The sequence below is a fragment of the Parambassis ranga genome, chromosome 9 (assembly GCF_900634625.1).
Source record: "Parambassis ranga chromosome 9, fParRan2.1, whole genome shotgun sequence".
In the NCBI taxonomy this organism is placed as follows: Eukaryota; Metazoa; Chordata; class Actinopteri; family Ambassidae; genus Parambassis; species Parambassis ranga.
The window spans coordinates 1,002,009-1,019,190 of record NC_041030.1 but is presented as its reverse complement, the minus strand read 5'-3'; the positions used below and the strand labels follow the sequence as shown (position 1 = coordinate 1,019,190).

At 43.7% G+C, this 17,182-nt stretch overlaps 1 protein-coding gene across 2 annotated transcripts in view; it reads left to right on the top strand.

Moving 5' to 3' along the window:
* Nucleotides 1-17,182, top strand: part of hmcn2 (hemicentin 2) — a 40,286-nt gene that overhangs the window by 16,103 nt on the left and 7,001 nt on the right. Inside the window, exons 23-61 of one of the 2 annotated variants that reach the window (XM_028414153.1) lie at nucleotides 2,443-2,570; nucleotides 2,685-2,936; nucleotides 3,597-3,680; nucleotides 5,315-5,506; nucleotides 5,584-5,714; nucleotides 5,851-5,995; nucleotides 6,158-6,284; nucleotides 6,379-6,536; nucleotides 6,928-7,206; nucleotides 7,283-7,422; nucleotides 7,741-7,891; nucleotides 7,980-8,192; nucleotides 8,296-8,409; nucleotides 8,515-8,702; nucleotides 8,773-8,869; nucleotides 8,954-9,115; nucleotides 9,188-9,301; nucleotides 9,482-9,678; nucleotides 9,939-10,020; nucleotides 10,116-10,247; nucleotides 10,328-10,471; nucleotides 10,558-10,717; nucleotides 11,143-11,267; nucleotides 11,346-11,529; nucleotides 11,628-11,725; nucleotides 11,804-12,082; nucleotides 12,160-12,350; nucleotides 12,510-12,591; nucleotides 13,222-13,358; nucleotides 13,444-13,585; nucleotides 14,009-14,153; nucleotides 14,222-14,349; nucleotides 14,426-14,582; nucleotides 14,690-14,811; nucleotides 14,893-15,057; nucleotides 15,156-15,263; nucleotides 16,456-16,590; nucleotides 16,663-16,797; nucleotides 16,904-17,173. In XM_028414153.1, coding sequence (XP_028269954.1) covers nucleotides 2,443-2,570; nucleotides 2,685-2,936; nucleotides 3,597-3,680; nucleotides 5,315-5,506; nucleotides 5,584-5,714; nucleotides 5,851-5,995; nucleotides 6,158-6,284; nucleotides 6,379-6,536; nucleotides 6,928-7,206; nucleotides 7,283-7,422; nucleotides 7,741-7,891; nucleotides 7,980-8,192; nucleotides 8,296-8,409; nucleotides 8,515-8,702; nucleotides 8,773-8,869; nucleotides 8,954-9,115; nucleotides 9,188-9,301; nucleotides 9,482-9,678; nucleotides 9,939-10,020; nucleotides 10,116-10,247; nucleotides 10,328-10,471; nucleotides 10,558-10,717; nucleotides 11,143-11,267; nucleotides 11,346-11,529; nucleotides 11,628-11,725; nucleotides 11,804-12,082; nucleotides 12,160-12,350; nucleotides 12,510-12,591; nucleotides 13,222-13,358; nucleotides 13,444-13,585; nucleotides 14,009-14,153; nucleotides 14,222-14,349; nucleotides 14,426-14,582; nucleotides 14,690-14,811; nucleotides 14,893-15,057; nucleotides 15,156-15,263; nucleotides 16,456-16,590; nucleotides 16,663-16,797; nucleotides 16,904-17,173 — 5,993 coding nt within the window. Of the gene's footprint in view, nucleotides 1-2,442; nucleotides 2,571-2,684; nucleotides 2,937-3,596; nucleotides 3,681-5,314; nucleotides 5,507-5,583; nucleotides 5,715-5,850; nucleotides 5,996-6,136; nucleotides 6,285-6,378; nucleotides 6,537-6,927; nucleotides 7,207-7,282; nucleotides 7,423-7,740; nucleotides 7,892-7,979; nucleotides 8,193-8,295; nucleotides 8,410-8,514; nucleotides 8,703-8,772; nucleotides 8,870-8,953; nucleotides 9,116-9,187; nucleotides 9,302-9,481; nucleotides 9,679-9,938; nucleotides 10,021-10,115; nucleotides 10,248-10,327; nucleotides 10,472-10,557; nucleotides 10,718-11,142; nucleotides 11,268-11,345; nucleotides 11,530-11,627; nucleotides 11,726-11,803; nucleotides 12,083-12,159; nucleotides 12,351-12,509; nucleotides 12,592-13,221; nucleotides 13,359-13,443; nucleotides 13,586-14,008; nucleotides 14,154-14,221; nucleotides 14,350-14,425; nucleotides 14,583-14,689; nucleotides 14,812-14,892; nucleotides 15,058-15,155; nucleotides 15,264-16,455; nucleotides 16,591-16,662; nucleotides 16,798-16,903; nucleotides 17,174-17,182 lie in introns of both variants that reach the window. The other variant, XM_028414152.1, reaches the window with a different exon arrangement.

Here is a 17,182-nt window from a genome sequence, read left to right as displayed (position 1 = left end):
AGGAAGAGATACAAGGTCTGTCTGCCTGATGTTTGGATGCCCTGGGGTGCTTCAGCAATAAAACAACATGCTGACTCTTTACTACTCCTGTCTGATGAGAATAACACATCTCTGTGAACAACCCCCACATCAGCTCATGCTTTGCATATGCAGGGCCTGGAAATAGACTGTGTAAAGGGAGATCCCTTCTCTTAGCACTCTGCAGGTCAGAGGAAATGACCAGGGGGTGCTGATTGTTGAAATAACTTGAGTTAGTGGGCGGCAAGATTTGTCCCATTCGGCTTAGTACTAGCAGACTGCAGGCGGGGGTTGGTGAAGTCACAGAAATATTCAAGACAGGGTCAGGGGCTTTGTTTATTCTAGATCTAATCCCGATGAGGCCAGTTCGTCCCAGTTAGTCATTGTGCCAGACTGCGTGCATCCAGATGACTTGACACCAATGCGGGGAGTGATGGATTGGTGAGAGGGGTGGTTCGCGTCTTGTGTGTTTGTGTCAGCACAGCGCAGGCGAGCAGCACTGCAGAGGCAGTCATTTGGTTCCAATGTTAGATGTTGCTGCCTCTCCTACGGCTGTTTGAGGAGGAGGGACAGTGATATTACACCATATGTGCAGCTGAAAAAGAGAGCTCTTTGTGCTTCCAGCTTGTCTCCACTTACGTGAACATGTTATTGTTATAATTTAGTTGCTTGGCAGACACACTTGTCTGATATAAATTACAGAGGTGTGTTACATCTCTGTATATTATGCACTTATGCAGCTGGACTTCTGGCACACTTTAGGTTACCACTCATTCCTTTAAAGTTGCTGACCTACATTTAACTAGTTTAACCTACCTTTAACTGCTGCTGTTGTTTTTGCTACAAATCATGTTTTTGGCGTGGAGGTTAATGCATGTGATCACCACCATCTGTCCACTTTTTTGTGCGTAACGAGTGGCTGTTTTTGTTATAAACTGTGCTTTCCACATGGCTGCTGTTAGAAGGACAAATCATTGATCATGGAGACTTTCCGTTCCCAACCCTCAGGCAGGTATAGGTTTGCATATAGACCAGGGACATGTTACAACCAATAGTAATATTTAGCATTTATTTTTATATAATAAAAATATGAATTTATTCATATATTTTTTGCGAACTCAATAGTAAAATTTTAGTAGTCATGTTTTGTACTTTTGACGTGCCAGCATTCTGTATTCCAGAGCTAGAGCGACAAGAATTTCCTTCGGGATTAATAAAGTTTTATCTTATCTTATCTTATCTTATCTTAGGGTTATTCATGCTGCATGCTTACATTCTCCTCACATTGACGAACACAAAGAGAATCAAGTGGTGGCAAGTAGAAGGAACGACGAAGAGAGCACAGGCCTGTGTGTTGTGCTGAACAGAAGTTCTGTGGTAGGCTGCCACTGTATGTCCTCAGAAAAGGGTCAAACGTAATATTTCCTTGGTATTCAAACTCATTTTGTCTGATTTTCTGCTTATATTCTAGACCAGTTTCCTAACCGGCGTAGCTGTGGGAAATTATCCACTGTCACTTAACTGGTCCGAAAATTGTTATTCATTTACTGTAAATAATTTTTCCTTTAGTTCGTCTGTGCCAACAAAGTATAGTGACGTCAGCCCTCTAAACAAACTCAAACGCATACCGGGTTCACTTTGCCTTTTTGTCACTCTATATAACCTTTTTCACTTGCCGTAGTGACTATAGCTGCAAGTAGAAACTCAGCAGTAGAGAAAACAACCATCCAAAGCATGGCAGCAGCAGGTTGTGGTCATGGCAATGACAATAAACAATAATTCTATATAATTATAATTATTATGAATTAATGATTATTTATATATATATATAAAGCTCTAGAGAGCTCTAGAGTGACTGGTGTGAACAGAAAGAGGACTGAGGCCAAGCCTACGCCCTTGCCCTGTACTGATAGACACAGTGGTTGATGCACACATTGCTGGATGAAACACATTGATCCTTTTAAAGCTATGACCTTTCGCACAGTAATATCATCAGATCAAGCTTACCCTTTTACACTGTAATTACCCCACACAATCATAATTGTGAAAGTAACAACTCACTGGGGAGATTACTAAGCACTGGCTGAGGTCCAGACTCCATTTAGTGCCATTTAGCTCATATCCATCAGCACTCTCAAACCCATCCTCTCATACTTTGTGTTTAATCTGGACAAATCAAATCTGGGGAAAATCTTTTGCATTTTGCTGTTATCAAAATTTCTGTTAACTAAAATATGCAGCATTTTTCATAAATATTTTAATCAGATAAACATACGAATGCTCCATAATGTAAACAGGAGACTAGGGAAAATATCACTTCAAAACAGGAGTGCTACTTCTTTCCACACACAGTGCTTGTATCTTTGGTGACTTGTAGTGTTATTTTCTCCATATCTTTCCTCTTGACCCCTAACCACTTCCCAGGTTCACAGTTTTGCCTTCAGGCTCTCTGAAGATCACTGATGTGCGCCTAATTGATAGTAAACTGTACACCTGCACTGCAGAAAACCCAGCAGGCAACGTGTCCCTAAGCTACAATTTGCACATTCAAGGTAACCCAGTGCTGCTTCATTAGAAAGTTTTTAAAATGCTGTCATGTTGATGCATTCCATGTGAATATGTCATCTGTAATTTGTTGCATTTAGGATATTTGTTTTTGTTCTCAGCGAAGCCCAGAATCCAACCTGCACCTTCCCTCCTGAAAGCCCTGCTAGGCCAAACAGTGACCCTGCCTTGTGTGGTTCAGGGAGAGCCAAGTCCTGAGGTCAGCTGGTTTCACAATAGGCAGCCTGTTGGGGTCAAGAACGTCACACCCCTCAAGATCCACCGGGTCAGCCAAACTGACCAGGGCATCTACCAATGTGTGGCCAGCAACAGTGCTGGACAGGACACTCTGGAGATCAAGTTGGAAATTCTTGGTGAATATTCCATTTTCTTTTCATAATATTTGTTAACTAGTAGACCTTACATACATGAATAGTGACCCAGTGGGTAAGGGACTGTTTATGGGTACTGTGGTAAAAACGGCCCTTTAAGCTTAAAAATGGGGTGGTGTTGGACCATTACAATTTACATTATAAATACATTACATTCAATGACCCCTCTGATTTTCAGATGCCATTTGTTTCATTCGCTCAGGTTCACATGGATATGAAATACTTCTCATATTCAGGACAGTTGTGATGCTCCACTAATCCCTACTTAATGATTGTTTTTGAGTCAGCACACTTTGTCACATGCTGTTGGGTGTGACACTGAACCCAGCAACTATTAATGGTAGAATGGGAAACATTATCAAGTGCTCAGATGAAAACTTTTTATGACCCATGTAATTACATTTATTTATCCTTTTTTCCCACTTGATTGTTGGTCGTCTGGCTGCTTTTGTATGCTAGTTGTGTAGCTGTCTGTGTCTGTAAAAGAGTCTTGATCTCACTGATTAAATATACATAATAATAAGGGGTGTGCCAGGCTGTGGGTGATACAGGTAACTGTGAGATCTCTCACGTCTTACACCTTTAATTTATCACTTGCACTTTGAGCGAGCAATTACCATGTTGTTTTTTCTGCCTTCACAGAGGCCCCATCCTTTGCAGAGCCTGGAGATGCTATCATGGAGAAAGTTGCAAACAGCAAGGTCATAATCCCTTGCCCTGCTAAAGGTACAGAATGATACACAGTTGCGTCAGCCAAGAACAGGCTGAAAAGGTGCAATTTACAGTGTGTGACTAAAGTTTTTAGAGCCTAAAATGTGTGTGTCTTCTATCAGGTTTATCATATCAGGTTCTATGAAAGATCCAATCTAATGTGGGACAGAAATGTTTATTTGTGCTCCATCAAAGAAATGCTTTGCTATCAACATAGATTCCCACTTCTAAAAAGGGGAAAGCACACCAACATCTTTGTAAAAACAAGGTAACATGGTAAGAAGGTGCAGCACTTTTTTAATCAAACACAGCAGGAGTTGCTGGGTGCACTGATAGATACTTGCTCTGTGATAGCCTGTGCAAACAGGTATTGTTTGTGTGGAGTTGTGCCATGGTAACCAGCATGTGGAAATAAGGTGAGGACTGTGTCTAACATAGAGCAACAGCTGGAACGTCTGTCTGCCGGCTGCCTCGGTGAGCCACATCTGCTTTCCTGAGTGTCGGGAGCCTGCTGGGAAAGGAATCCTAATTACAGGCTGCCACTGGCAGATAAAGGACAGAGATGTCTGAGGTGTTCCGTGAAGCACAGGAAGATGGAGGAAGATGAAACCACACTGGCCCTTCTCCCATCCAAGTCAGGCAGCACCAGGTCTCAGGGCTCATACAGAAATGCTTGATGGTCTTGACACCCTGGAGAGGCAGCCAGGAGCAGGAAACAAGGATCCTCTCATTGTTCTCTAGAGATCAAGATAAAGTACACTCTCTGCCAGAAGGGTATTATTAATTCAAGCACATTGCATTTGATGGAGGTAATTATTTGAGAAACACATGGAAGAGATAATCTCTGACTTTGTCAGCTCCAGCAAATATATTCAAAGTCTACTAATGAGACCTGTTAACAACTAAAAGAGAACATCTGTATGCATTTCCTTCCAGCAGTGAGATAATGAATTTGCTTCAGAGCATCTTAACTATAAACATGTGTTCAGAGAGGCACGAGACAATAACATCACCTTCGGTTGTGCTGCACCTTCTGTGCCTAATACTTTTTTGGGTTGTTGAGAGAGTGTTGCGTTTGATTTCCTGCTTCATCTGTGGGCTTTGCATATGTGACATCTCTGTAAATAGACAGAGCTGTGGCATTTGGATCAGTCCACTGTGCCTCTCTGTTCTTCTCTGTTGTCTTGTTGTGCTTGGTACAAATATCCTTCACCTTGTCCTCATTCCACTTTTCTCCTCTTGTCCATTCCCACCCAGTAATCACATCCGTTTCAGGCTCCTTAGTGGCCTTTGAACTGCTTGCTCTTTTTATTTTACTATTCTTATGATACTTTCTATTCTATCTTCTATTTTTTAAATCATGTATCTTAAATCTCTTCAGTTTTTCTTTTCTTTGTGAGCCTGACCCTGAAATCTTAAGCTTTGCAGGCTTCAAGGACTCAGAGAACCAGTTTGGCATAGCCTCCCCTGGTGCCCCACTGTCCAATAGATAAATGTAGAGCTGGCTTTTTCTAGTCTGGGCTTCTTGCCCATTAAGTTCTCTTGTAGAGGAGCTGAGAGATTGAAGTAACATTTCTTTCTGTCAAAAGTGATGAACAAAACCCATTTATTACTCTCTGAGAATCCTTTTCCTGTTCATGCACCTGCAGGTTCACCTCATCCAAAGGTACGCTGGTTCAAGAATGGCCTGGAGATACACCCTGAACAGTTAGAGTATTCTGTGGCGAGGGATGGAGCTCTTATAATTAGCACAGCATCTGCCAGCCACAGCGGGGACTTTAAGTGTGTGGCAACCAATGAGGCAGGATCTGTGGAAAGAAAGACTAGGCTAAAAGTAAACGGTGAGAATTTAGTTAAATATTTTCTGTTTTTTTTTAAACACTTGTGATACGAATCCTTTTCTTTTGTCCTATTTTAGTACCCCCAGAGATCCAAGATGATGGCCAGCCACTGAATCTCACTGTTACACTGAAGCAGCCTCTCACTTTGGGCTGTGATGCCTTTGGAATTCCCTCTCCAACAATTACCTGGACAAAAGATGGCCATCATGTCAGTGCATCCTTCTGAAACCTGAAAAGCCAGGCTTCATGTTAATACTGTACCTTGTGGATCTCTAGCTGGACAATGCCACCAAGTGGCTAATATTACAATCACAGGTACACTGAGTTGTTGTCTCTGTGTCCAGGTGGACAGCCCTGGGGTGTATCTGCAGAATGGAAACAGGCTTCTCAGGATCTACAGAGTTCAGCCTGAACATGCAGGACAGTTTTCCTGCACAGCTCATAACTCAGCTGGAGAGGCTCAGAGACAGTATAATATAGAGGTGCAAGGTGAGCTCATTAACCTGCTTTTACACTGATATCTAAGTATACAGTGGTAGAGAAAGAAAACAGACAGTAGACTGGTCCATGTGTGTAATCAAAAAATCTCAAAAATTCATATATTTCATCAATGTAATGTAACCTGGTCAGCAAACACCTGTTGTTTATCAGCTCCACCAGTGATCTCAGGAACAGCCCACCTGCAGGAGTTAACTGTGGTGCTAGGTCAGGAGGTGGAGTTTCAGTGTCGAGTCAGTGGGAGACCAGCACCCAGAGTGGAATGGAGCCGTGATGGAGAGTAAGCATCAGTTTTTACTAGAGTGGCGCAGATCTCAGTGCAGGATGGACCCATTGTACTGATTTTATATCCTCCATTTTTTTGCTGTGCCCAGGGTTCTCTCCCGTGACGGGGACCCTCATGTGGAATTTCTGGAAGATGGCCAGGTATTGAAGGTGAAGTCAGTGAGACAGAGGGATCAGGGGCTTTACCAATGCCTGGCCAGTAACAACGCAGGAACTCAGATGCGCCAGTTCAGACTCACAGTGCAAGGTGTCCATACTTTACTCACTCCCAAACAGTTTAAATCTTCTGAAGGTTGAACGAAATCCTTTATTATAACACATTATTGATCTGTTTTTCCGTTGGTCTAACAAGGAAAACTGTTGAACCTAACATTTAATTCATTCACATTTAATGTGTAAGCCTAACTTCTGCAGAATCGTAATTTGAATTCCACCACACTGCAGGCTCTGTGAGTGCATATTGAATTCTCTTTGAACAGGGCTGTAATTGCCCAAAGTACTGCACATTACGTCCTTTAGCAGTTCTCTGGTACAAAACAGGTCAATCCCCAGTGGATCCATTCATTCTTTGCTGCTATGGGCCAGTAAATCTTTAACTGGCCGTTAAACATTATGGGACCATCTGTGTGTTTCTCCAGCTCCCCCCATCATCAGGGGGGCAGGTGACACCTCAGAGGTGTCAGTGGTGCTGGGATTCCCCACAGTCCTCCCTTGTGATGTGGAGGGCTTGCCTGCACCAAGCATCACCTGGCTGAAGGACAATCAGCCCATTGTGTCCACTCCTCAGCTGACATACACCCGTGGTGGGCAGGCTCTGAGACTGGGCTCTGCACAGGGAGGCAGCAGCGGCCTCTACACCTGCAGGGCCACAAATCCAGCAGGCACCGCTATCAAGCAGTATTCTCTTACTGTTCTGGGTAAAAGACATTCATATCACTCAGAGACTGAGATGTCTGTGGGACACAATTTGATTGTTTGTTTTCTTACCATCAGTTCCACCACAAATAGAAGGGGACTCTTCATCCTCATTTGGTAATCAGGGAGAGAAAGTTCGAATTAACGGGACTTTAACTCTGTCCTGTCTGGCCAAAGGTTTCCCTGAGCCCAAAGTTCATTGGTTCAAAGATGGACAGGTTTGTATATCATCTTTAAAGGCTGTGAATCACAAAACAGCACATTTCAAAAGTGACTTTTATGGAACAGGTTCTCTATCAGCCTCTACTGGCAACCAGTATGAATTACAGCAGCCTCAACAGAATTATGCCACCCACAAGCTCCAGATTGTGTGTAATGAGTAAGCAAGTTAACTATAGCAAAGAAATACAAGAAGAACCTAGTGATTAAACATCAACAAATAAAACACAGTGCTCCGTATATTATATGTGCTGCCTGTTTTATTGAATCTTACGTCAGTTTGGTTGCATCATGTGGTGTCTTTTCTTTGTGTTTAGTTGCTGAGTGGAAACACCCATGCTGGAATTCAGGATAGTGGCTACTTCCTCCACATAGAGAATGCCATGCTGTCTCATGAGGGGCATTACACCTGTGTGGTCACCAACTCTGCAGGAGAGGACAAGAGAGACTTTCATGTCACCATTCAAGGTATGTTCAGTTAATCCTGTGTACCTCAGCTGGGTAGAATTTGATGTCAGACTTTTTAAAATGTCAAATGTGCCTTTGTCTTTGTTAGTTCCTCCAATCTTTCACCGGGTGCCTAACAGAGAAGCCGCCTGGGGTCTGGGACATGAGAGTGATGATGAGGACATGGTGGAGAAGCGAGAGGTTGTACTCGGTCATCCAGTCAGCTTGTCCTGTGAGAGCAATGCTATTCCTCCACCCAAGCTCAGCTGGTACAAAGATGGCCAAAAACTCTCCTCTGCAGACGGAGTGGTACTACTTCCAGGTCAGAGGACAGAAATTCCTGTTTGATCCTTTGACCAACAGTGTGGTTGCCATGCTACATATACGTGGACACCTTTGTTGTATGTATGACTTTATCCTTTCAGGTGGACAAGTGCTGCAAATCACTCGAGTGCAGAAGGAGCATGCTGGAAAGTATACTTGTCAGGCGGTTAATGAGGCTGGGGAAGACCGCATGCACTTTGAACTGGAGATATTAGGTAAGCTAGTACATCGAAAGTGGAACCTTTAGTGGGTTTGTTTTTTCTCTGAATGTAAAAATATATGTAAATAGAAATGATCTCTGCTGTGTTTTACCTCATTAGTTCCTCCTGTTGTAATGGGAGCTTCGGAGGAGTTTATAGAGGAAATAGGAGCAGTGGTCAACAGCACTGTGGTGCTGCATTGTGATGTGACTGGACACCCTACTCCAGTCATTTCCTGGCTGAAAGATGGACAGCCGGTGCACACAGACTCACAGCACCACATCAGCAAGGATGGGACACAACTTCAGGTTAGCCATTAATGACTTGAAGACTGAGACATTTTCTATTGAGGAGTAACCCCTCTCTCCTGGCTTTTAGCTCCTCAGTGTCCTGGTTTCAGACATGGCCGGCTATCTGTGTGTAGCTGAGAACAAGGTTGGAACAGTTGAGAAGCTCTTTAGTCTGACAGTGCAAGGTAAAAAACAAAGTTCATACCTCAAGGCACTAGCACTTCCCTTTATATTAAAGATGTTTATAACAAGAACATATCCTCTTTCAGTGCCTCCTAGGATAATTGGCTCTAAGGAGGAGGAGGTGAGCGTAATCAAGGATCATATGGTGTCTTTGCTGTGTGATGTCCAAGCATACCCTCCTCCAGAGATCACTTGGACCAGAGATGGCCAGGTTCTCCACTTCAGCTCTGGCATTCACATTCTGCCAGGTCAGCCCTCGGTCAGCTGCAGTACTCAAATAATCTAATTCTAGCCTTGATTTCATAAAATCTGTATTATAGGCAGCCAGATGCTACAGTTGCCCCGGGCGAGACTGGAAGATGCAGGGCAGTATGTGTGCACAGCCACCAACTCAGCAGGACAGGACCAGAAGAGTATTCTCCTCAGTGTTTATGGTGAGCAAACACATGGTGACCCGTCTGCACAATTCAGCTACATATACAGATGATCAAATCTCAAAACATTGTCAAGGCTAGAGAACATGTTTACCTCAATCCAGCTGTGACTGAGGACAGTTCTGAAGTGAATCACAAGTTCAAAAAGATCATGTTCTCTCTGTATGTGTGAACCCACAGTCTTGCCCACCCTGAAACCCCGGCTCGATCCACAGTCAGACCTGGTGACCCCTCAGATCGGCTCCTCAGTCACTTTGCGATGTGAAGCCCATGGCGTTCCTGAGCCTGAGGTCACGTGGTACAAGAATGGTTTGCAACTGGCTGCAGGGAATGGGCTGAAGATGGATCGTCACCAGCTGGAGATCATAGGAGTTCAGGTCAGGAGGAATGTCATACATAAACAGTTCGTAAAAAATACTTTAAGTGGCTTTCCACAGGGTTCACATTGACTTCTAGTGTTTACTGACAAAATTAATGTATACATGTGTAACTTTTATTTTGAATGCAAGATGGAGCAGTCATCCTTTCTTTAACCTAATTCTTGCTTGTGTAAACATGCAGGAGAAAAGAGACATGTCTCCTCTTTGTCTACAGTCTGTGCTTAAACTGTGTCCTTTGTGTTCTTTTTGGGTCCTAGATTGCAGATGGTGGCACTTACACCTGCAAAGTGTCCAATGTGGCTGGGCAGGTGGACAGGACATTTAGAATAACTGTTCATAGTAAGAATATTTTTGCAGTGTTTGCACATATAAGCACTATATGCACATATCTCTAGGGGTGGAAGCATTTGTGAATTAAAAAAATTTTTCTGCAGTTCCCCCTGTCCTGGATGGCCCACTTAAGGAGTCAGTAAATTATACCCTGGGGTCTCATGTGGCCCTGCTCTGTGAGGCCACAGGAGTTCCAGTCCCCAGCATCACATGGCTCAAAGATGGAACCTCTATTGGTAGGAGGACACAGGGTATGGACACAGGAATTAGACAAGTATGTGTGACAGCTTAAGTAAGCAGATGTGTTTGCTTGCAGAAAGCAGTCTGCAGTGGCAGTGGTCAGTTCGAGGTAACAGGCTGGAGCTGGGTCCCCTCAGTCTGTCTCACACTGGAACCTACACCTGTGTGGCCAAGAACAGCGAGGGGCAGATGCAGAAAGACTACACACTCACAGTGCAGGGTAAAGACACTTTTCTATTGATCCTTGACATTTTTACACATCACCTTTAAGAGGAATCATTTCAAATGGATCTTTGTTCTATTTAGTATCACCTACCATCCTGGATTTTGACAACCCATCTGAAGTAAATGCACCTGTGGGAGAGGAACTGACACTGGAGTGCAGAGCGAATGGAATCCCAACGCCCCACCTCAGCTGGCTGAAAGACGGAGTGACTATAAATGGATCGGACAGCCGCCACATTGCGTAAGTCATTCACACACCATGTGTGAGGTAATCAGAATGATGGAAATAAACACATTTAGCGCTTTTTGTTGCTGAAAACAACCCAGTCAATTCCAGAATCAACCAATACACCACTCCTGAAGATTTAAGAAAATGAATCATCATCACAGAAGACAGTGTGCATGGTGGAGAAATGGTTTATAGTGTCTTTCCTAATATCATGATGAAGAACAGTAGGAGCAGCTGTTTTACAGCTGTTCACAAGCGAATGTAGTCATTACAGCAGCCTCAGCCAGAGAAAGCACATGACTGTGTGTGAGTGTCTGTGAGAAAATCGTGGGATGACTACAGCAATGATGATGCGAAAGTAATACTGACAGCTAGAAACGGATGGACAAATCATACTTGGTAAATGGATGAGAAGAATAAACTGAATTGTTTGGCAGTGTGACCCCTGATGGCAGCACTCTAACTTTACTGAGGCTGAGTCCTGAGGATTCTGGGACATACACCTGTCTGGCTGTCAGTTCAGCCGGCCAGGAGAGCAAACTCTACACCCTCTTTGTTCTAGGTGCGTTTTTAACATTTCATACACACAACATATCTGTGCAAGAGTGATTTCTTCACACTTAATTTGCTTTTGTCACAGTTCCACCTTCTATTTCTGGTGAGACCACTGTCCCCAGGGAGGTGCAGGTCACGCAGGACAGCGCTGTGACGCTGGAGTGTCGGGCAGCAGGGAACCCTCTGCCTCAGATCAGCTGGATGAAGGATGGGCGTCCACTGCTCCTCTCTCCCCGTACTCGCCTCATTTCTGGAGACTCTTTGCTGAGGTCAGTTAGGAAAAATATAGTCTAGTAAAAAAATGTTATGTTTATATATATATGTTTATAAGTGGGGTAATTGAGGTTCTTTGTCTTTATGTTGAAAGGATTTCTCCTGTGCGGCTGTCTGATTCTGGGGTTTACACATGTGTGGCACGCAGTCGAGCTGGCCTGGCTGAGCTCACTTATGATGTCCAAGTCCAAGGTACAATCACAACAAACCACTTGACGATAATTGTTGGAGATGATGGTGTATTTCATAATACATATTTTTGGTCCGCAGTGCCCCCTGGTGTGGATCATGTTGAACCAGTGGAGCCTGTAACTGTAGTCCAGGGATCTTTGGTGACACTGACCTGTGAAGCACGCGGTGTTCCACCTCCCACGCTGACTTGGACCAAGGACGGCCAGCCGCTGTCCCTCCACCGCAATCTGTTGCTAGATGGACAGGAGACACGGTTGCAGCTGCCTGATGTGGCTCCCTCAGATGCAGGCCTCTACAGCTGTGTGGCTAGTAACCAGGCTGGAAGCAGCACAAAGAGCTTCAACCTCACTGTGCTTGGTAAATAATCTGAGTATTGTATGCAAGGTAAAGTCTTTGTGTAAACTGAGCAGTAACATTTTTACCTTCTAATCCAGAGCCCCCAAAGATTTTCAGCTCCAGCTCTCCAGAGGAGCTGACAATAGCAGTGGATAGCCCACTTGAACTTGAGTGCTCCGCTGTGGGAGTCCCACCTCCCACCCTCAGCTGGCTCAAAGATGGTCATCCCTTGGAAGGAACCAATATTGTTCAGCAAGATGGACACTTTGTCAGGATTAGCAAAGTTCAGGTAAATTACAGACTGACTGCAAAAAAAAACAATTAGGTTTAAGGGTGGAAAGAAGTCTATCCTGCTAATGCAGAAAAGTATTAGCATTTATCTTTATACACGAAGTTTAATTGGTAGGTGGAAGAACCACTTAAGCTGATTTATGCTGTCTCTTTAAAGGTTGAGGATGCAGGTCTGTACACCTGCTTGGCTAGCAGTCTAGCCGGAGAGGATGGAAAAAACCACTGGGTCCGAGTCCAAGGTGATACTAGCTTGTCATAAAAGATACTATACATCGTGTTCCCACTCTCCTTTAACTCATATCCTACTCCATCTAGGACTTGATGAATAAAGTTCTGAGTAGAAGTGAAAATCTACACAGCATGTATGTTGAGTGTGCTTTTGTGCTTGCAATATGACATATATGCAGTGCAAGGACAAGTCCATGTGTTTTGAGTGATTACACATGGCATTGATTTATGGTACAGTGCAGTACTCTTCCACTTCACTTTATCTGTTCACATCTGAATAAAGTGATGCTTGTAAAAGTGCAGTTGCACACTGCACTGTTTAAACTGCTGTGATTATTTCAGCAGCTTTATGGTGTTATTCTTTGCATATTATGCATACAGCACGCAGATGACTCACAAAACAGTGTGTGAATCATGTGTGGTGAAAAAATAGCACTTCGCTGCTCCTGTTGAATGTTGCAAAACAAAACGTGTTATTTTATTGCAAACATAAGACTTTTTATAGCTGTCCCCTGATCTATGTGAATCTGTTCCATCCTCAGCTCTTCTTTTATGTTTCTTCTGGATATTGTATATATGGAGGCTTTTTCGCATTCACCTCAGAGAGATCCATAGCTTACAAGTCACTGTATGCATTTCAGTGCCGCCAACTCTCCATGACTCCGGTGATGTGAAGACACTGACAGTGCCAGTTAATGGACACCTGACCTTGGAGTGCCTGGCTGACAGTGACCCCCCTCCTGACATAGAGTGGTACAAGGATGAGGCCAAACTGCAAGTGAGGAAAGAAAGAAGCCATTAAAAATATTGCACTCTTCCAGCTCACATGGTGTGTCTCTTCACCTTATCTCCTGTTACATCAGCTGGGTGGTCGGATCGAGCAGCTGGCAGGAGGTCAGTACCTGGAGATACATGAAGTCCGGCCTGAGGACAGTGGCCAGTACAGCTGTGTGGTGACCAACATGGCTGGAAGCAACAGTCTCTTCTTCACAGTGGAAATTCTCTGTAAGTCTACCTGTCAATTATGGCATAATTTAAACATAGAGCCCATTGTTTGGCTCCACAATAACATATCAGCCATCACACATGCAACAATGGAAAAACCCCCAATGTCCATAGTGTGGTGGCAGTGAGTCCTTTCACCTCCTACCCCATGATAGATAGGGTAATTCTACCTACCTTAGATATGATCAAATACCTTTCCTGTGCCAAGTAACATGAGTGTCTGAGGTGTCAGACGAGATAGGCAGGAGTCGAGACAGCTCTTTAACCTGTTCTGTTTGGTTGGGTAAAGATGATACATAGCACTGTAGGGTGGTCTGACTCCTTCTTAAGGATCGAGGATTATTTCCATGGTGCCTTATTGCAGTTGCAAATATTTAAGTCTCACACGCCACTCACTATATGCATATGTCACCTAATTTCCAGTACCACCAGTGATAAAAGAGAGTGGCCCAATGGTGACTGTACATATTGGCCAGGATGCAGTTTTACCCTGTGAAGTTGAAGGTGACTCCTCACCTGCAGTCATATGGAGAAAAGATGGCTTCCCTGTACCAAAAGATAACAATAGGTATGTCCAATAACTATAATGTATGTGTACTTGATTACATCTATCAACACACTGTATATTTGTTTCAGGTACACCATGCTATCAGAAGGGTCCTTGCGTGTTCATGGGGCTCAACTGAATGATGCTGGTCGCTACTACTGCACTGTGTCCAACCAGGCTGGCTCTGATCACAGAGGAATGGATCTACGTGTATTTGGTAAATGTCACATGTATTTCAATTATGACTTCTGTTCTGTGTTTTTTCTGCTAACCCTATGCTGTTCTCTCATTAGTGGGACCTTCAATCAGTCCTGGTCCATTTAATGTGACTGTTACTACTGGAATCCGAGCTATACTAAGCTGTGAGACTACCGGTATACCCCCACCAAAAGTTTCCTGGAAGAGGAATAGCACTCCGCTTGATATCAGCCAGCAGCCTGCTTCATATCGGTAGGGACAAAGCAGCAGCAGCAATCTCTTATACACAATACATATTCATCACAAGTCATACAGATATGAAAACATAAAAGCTGATACAGTTTTGCTAATCTGTCCAGGTTATTGTCCTCTGGCTCTCTGGTTATTTTATCCCCAACCAATGAGGATGAAGGTTATTTTGAGTGCACTGCAGTCAATGATGTTGGAGAGGAACGCAGGGTCATTGAGGTCATCCTACAAGGTATTGATATTGAATTTTGTGCACTGCACAGAAAGTTATTTCAGATGATGGAACTCATGAATTTGCCATTCTCCGCTGTAGTTCCACCATCTATTGAGGATGATGTCACAACAGTTAATGCTGTGAAGATGTCTCCTGTGGTGTTACCCTGTAACGTACAAGGCCACCCACAGCCCACAGTCACCTGGACGAAGGGAGGAGCCCAACTGAGCTCCAGAGGGGGAAGTTACCGAGTCCTTCCTACTGGTAAGACAACACACAGAAGAAACTGTCCTGGGACCACAATACCACAAAACAACATTATACATGATCTTACCATGACCTTTGTACCCATTTGTTTGCAGGGGTGCTGGAGATAACTGCTGCACTGCCAAGCCATGCAGGAAGATACACATGCTCAGCCCGCAACCCTGCTGGGGTGGCTCACAAACACATCTCTCTCACTGTGCAAGGTGAGCATTGAATAACATTACCTGAGCACCCTTGTTTAAACATATATGCATGTACTCATGTTCAAATGTTTGTACCAACTCTTAATTTTTATGAACAAACATGATAAAAATCTTCTGATTTTATGTGGTCTTAGTAGTAAGCAAAAACTACTTTAGACAAACAAAAACAAACTGTACCTTGCTGCAGCAGGTGCTGCTGATCATCAGTCCTTGATGAATTGATCATCAGCAGGTTACAGACCTCTATAAAAACAGACGTTTTGACAGTTGCAGTCAAAAGAGAAATACATAAACAATGGTGGATCATTGAAACAATGGAGCAGCAACTGTAGAGTTCAGCGTTCTACAGTGAGAAAGATTATTCACAAGTGGAAAACATTCAAGACAGCTGTCAATACGTAGAGAAGATTGAAGCAAGGCGTCTGGACTTGTAGAGTTTTCTTGAAGACGTTTCGCTGCTCATCCAAGCAGCTTCATCAGTTCTAACTGTTTGGTGGGAAACATGGTTTATATGTGGTTACAGACCTATGTGGGTGGGTCTGGGTAAAACTTAAAAAAACTTAAAAACAATAGCACTAAATGTTTCCATACTTACCTGTGATGTTCTGGCTGACTGGGCCAGGTGTGTCTAACAACTGGCTAACGACTATGAAACTGCTGACAGCTGTCAGACAGCTGTCAATCTTGACAGGAGTGGACGTCCCAGCAAATTCAACCTAAGATCAGAGAAATGCAAAATAAAAAGCCCAAGAGCTTTGCTCAATGAGCATGTTTAATGTTAATGTGCTTGATAGCACAATTAAAAGAAGACCAAACAAGTCCAGATCTGAGCGGATCCTTAAGAGGTCTGTGTATAAGTGAATGTCCAAAAACCTCAATGAACTGAATGAATGTTGTGAAGAAGAATTCCTCTACAATGATGTGACAGACTGATAGTCATACAGGAAACCATTACTTCAACTTATTGCTGCTAAAGCTGTATCTACAAGCTGTTGAATCATGAGGGTACTTAATATTGTACACATGTTTTTTTTTTCTTTTTGACTTTTGAAAAAGTGAAAAGTTAGAAAGATAGTTGTATCTGAGGTTGTATTTATCTATTACTAAGACCCCCAAAAAACACAGAATTAAACGTGAGCATACTAAACTTTGAGCATGACTGTATGATAATGTGTTTGTTCATTGCATATAGAACCACCAGAAATCAGGCCAATGGCAGAGGAGGTACAAGTGGTGTTGCATCATGGAACAGTTCTCCCCTGTGAAGCTCAAGGCTTTCCCAGACCATCAATCACCTGGCAAAGAGAGGGGGTCTCCATAGCAGCAGGTAAGAGTGAATACAACATAGTTAGTTAATAATGATAATCCCATTATTAAAACACATGTTTTTTCGTCACAGGTCACAGGCTGGCTGTGCTCTCAAATGGAGCCCTGAAGTTCTCTCGTGTGACTCTGGGTGATGCAGGGACCTACCAGTGCCTGGCAAAAAATGAAGCTGGTGTGGCTGTAGGCAGGACCAAACTAGTCCTTCAAGGTAATCTGGACTTTCCATCTCACAGATGGGAACCATGATGATTTCTCCAAATGTATTAACATGTGTGTACTTGCATGTGTTAATACCTAACCTGATGTTTCTGCAGTTCCACCAGTGCTGAGCGTGCCTCGTGTTGAGTACACTGCTGTCTTAGGTCAGCCAGTCAGTCTTGAGTGTGTAGCTGATGGGCAGCCTCAGCCTGAAGTTACGTGGCACAAAGACAGAAGGCCTGTTAGTGACAGTGCCCACATACACGTCTTTGCCAATGGAACTCTGGCAATTACTTCTACTCAGCGCAGTGACGCAGGTCTTTACACGTGTACTGCCAAAAACCTGGCCGGGAGAGCCAGCCACGACATGAGGCTGCTTATTCTAGGTGAGAAGA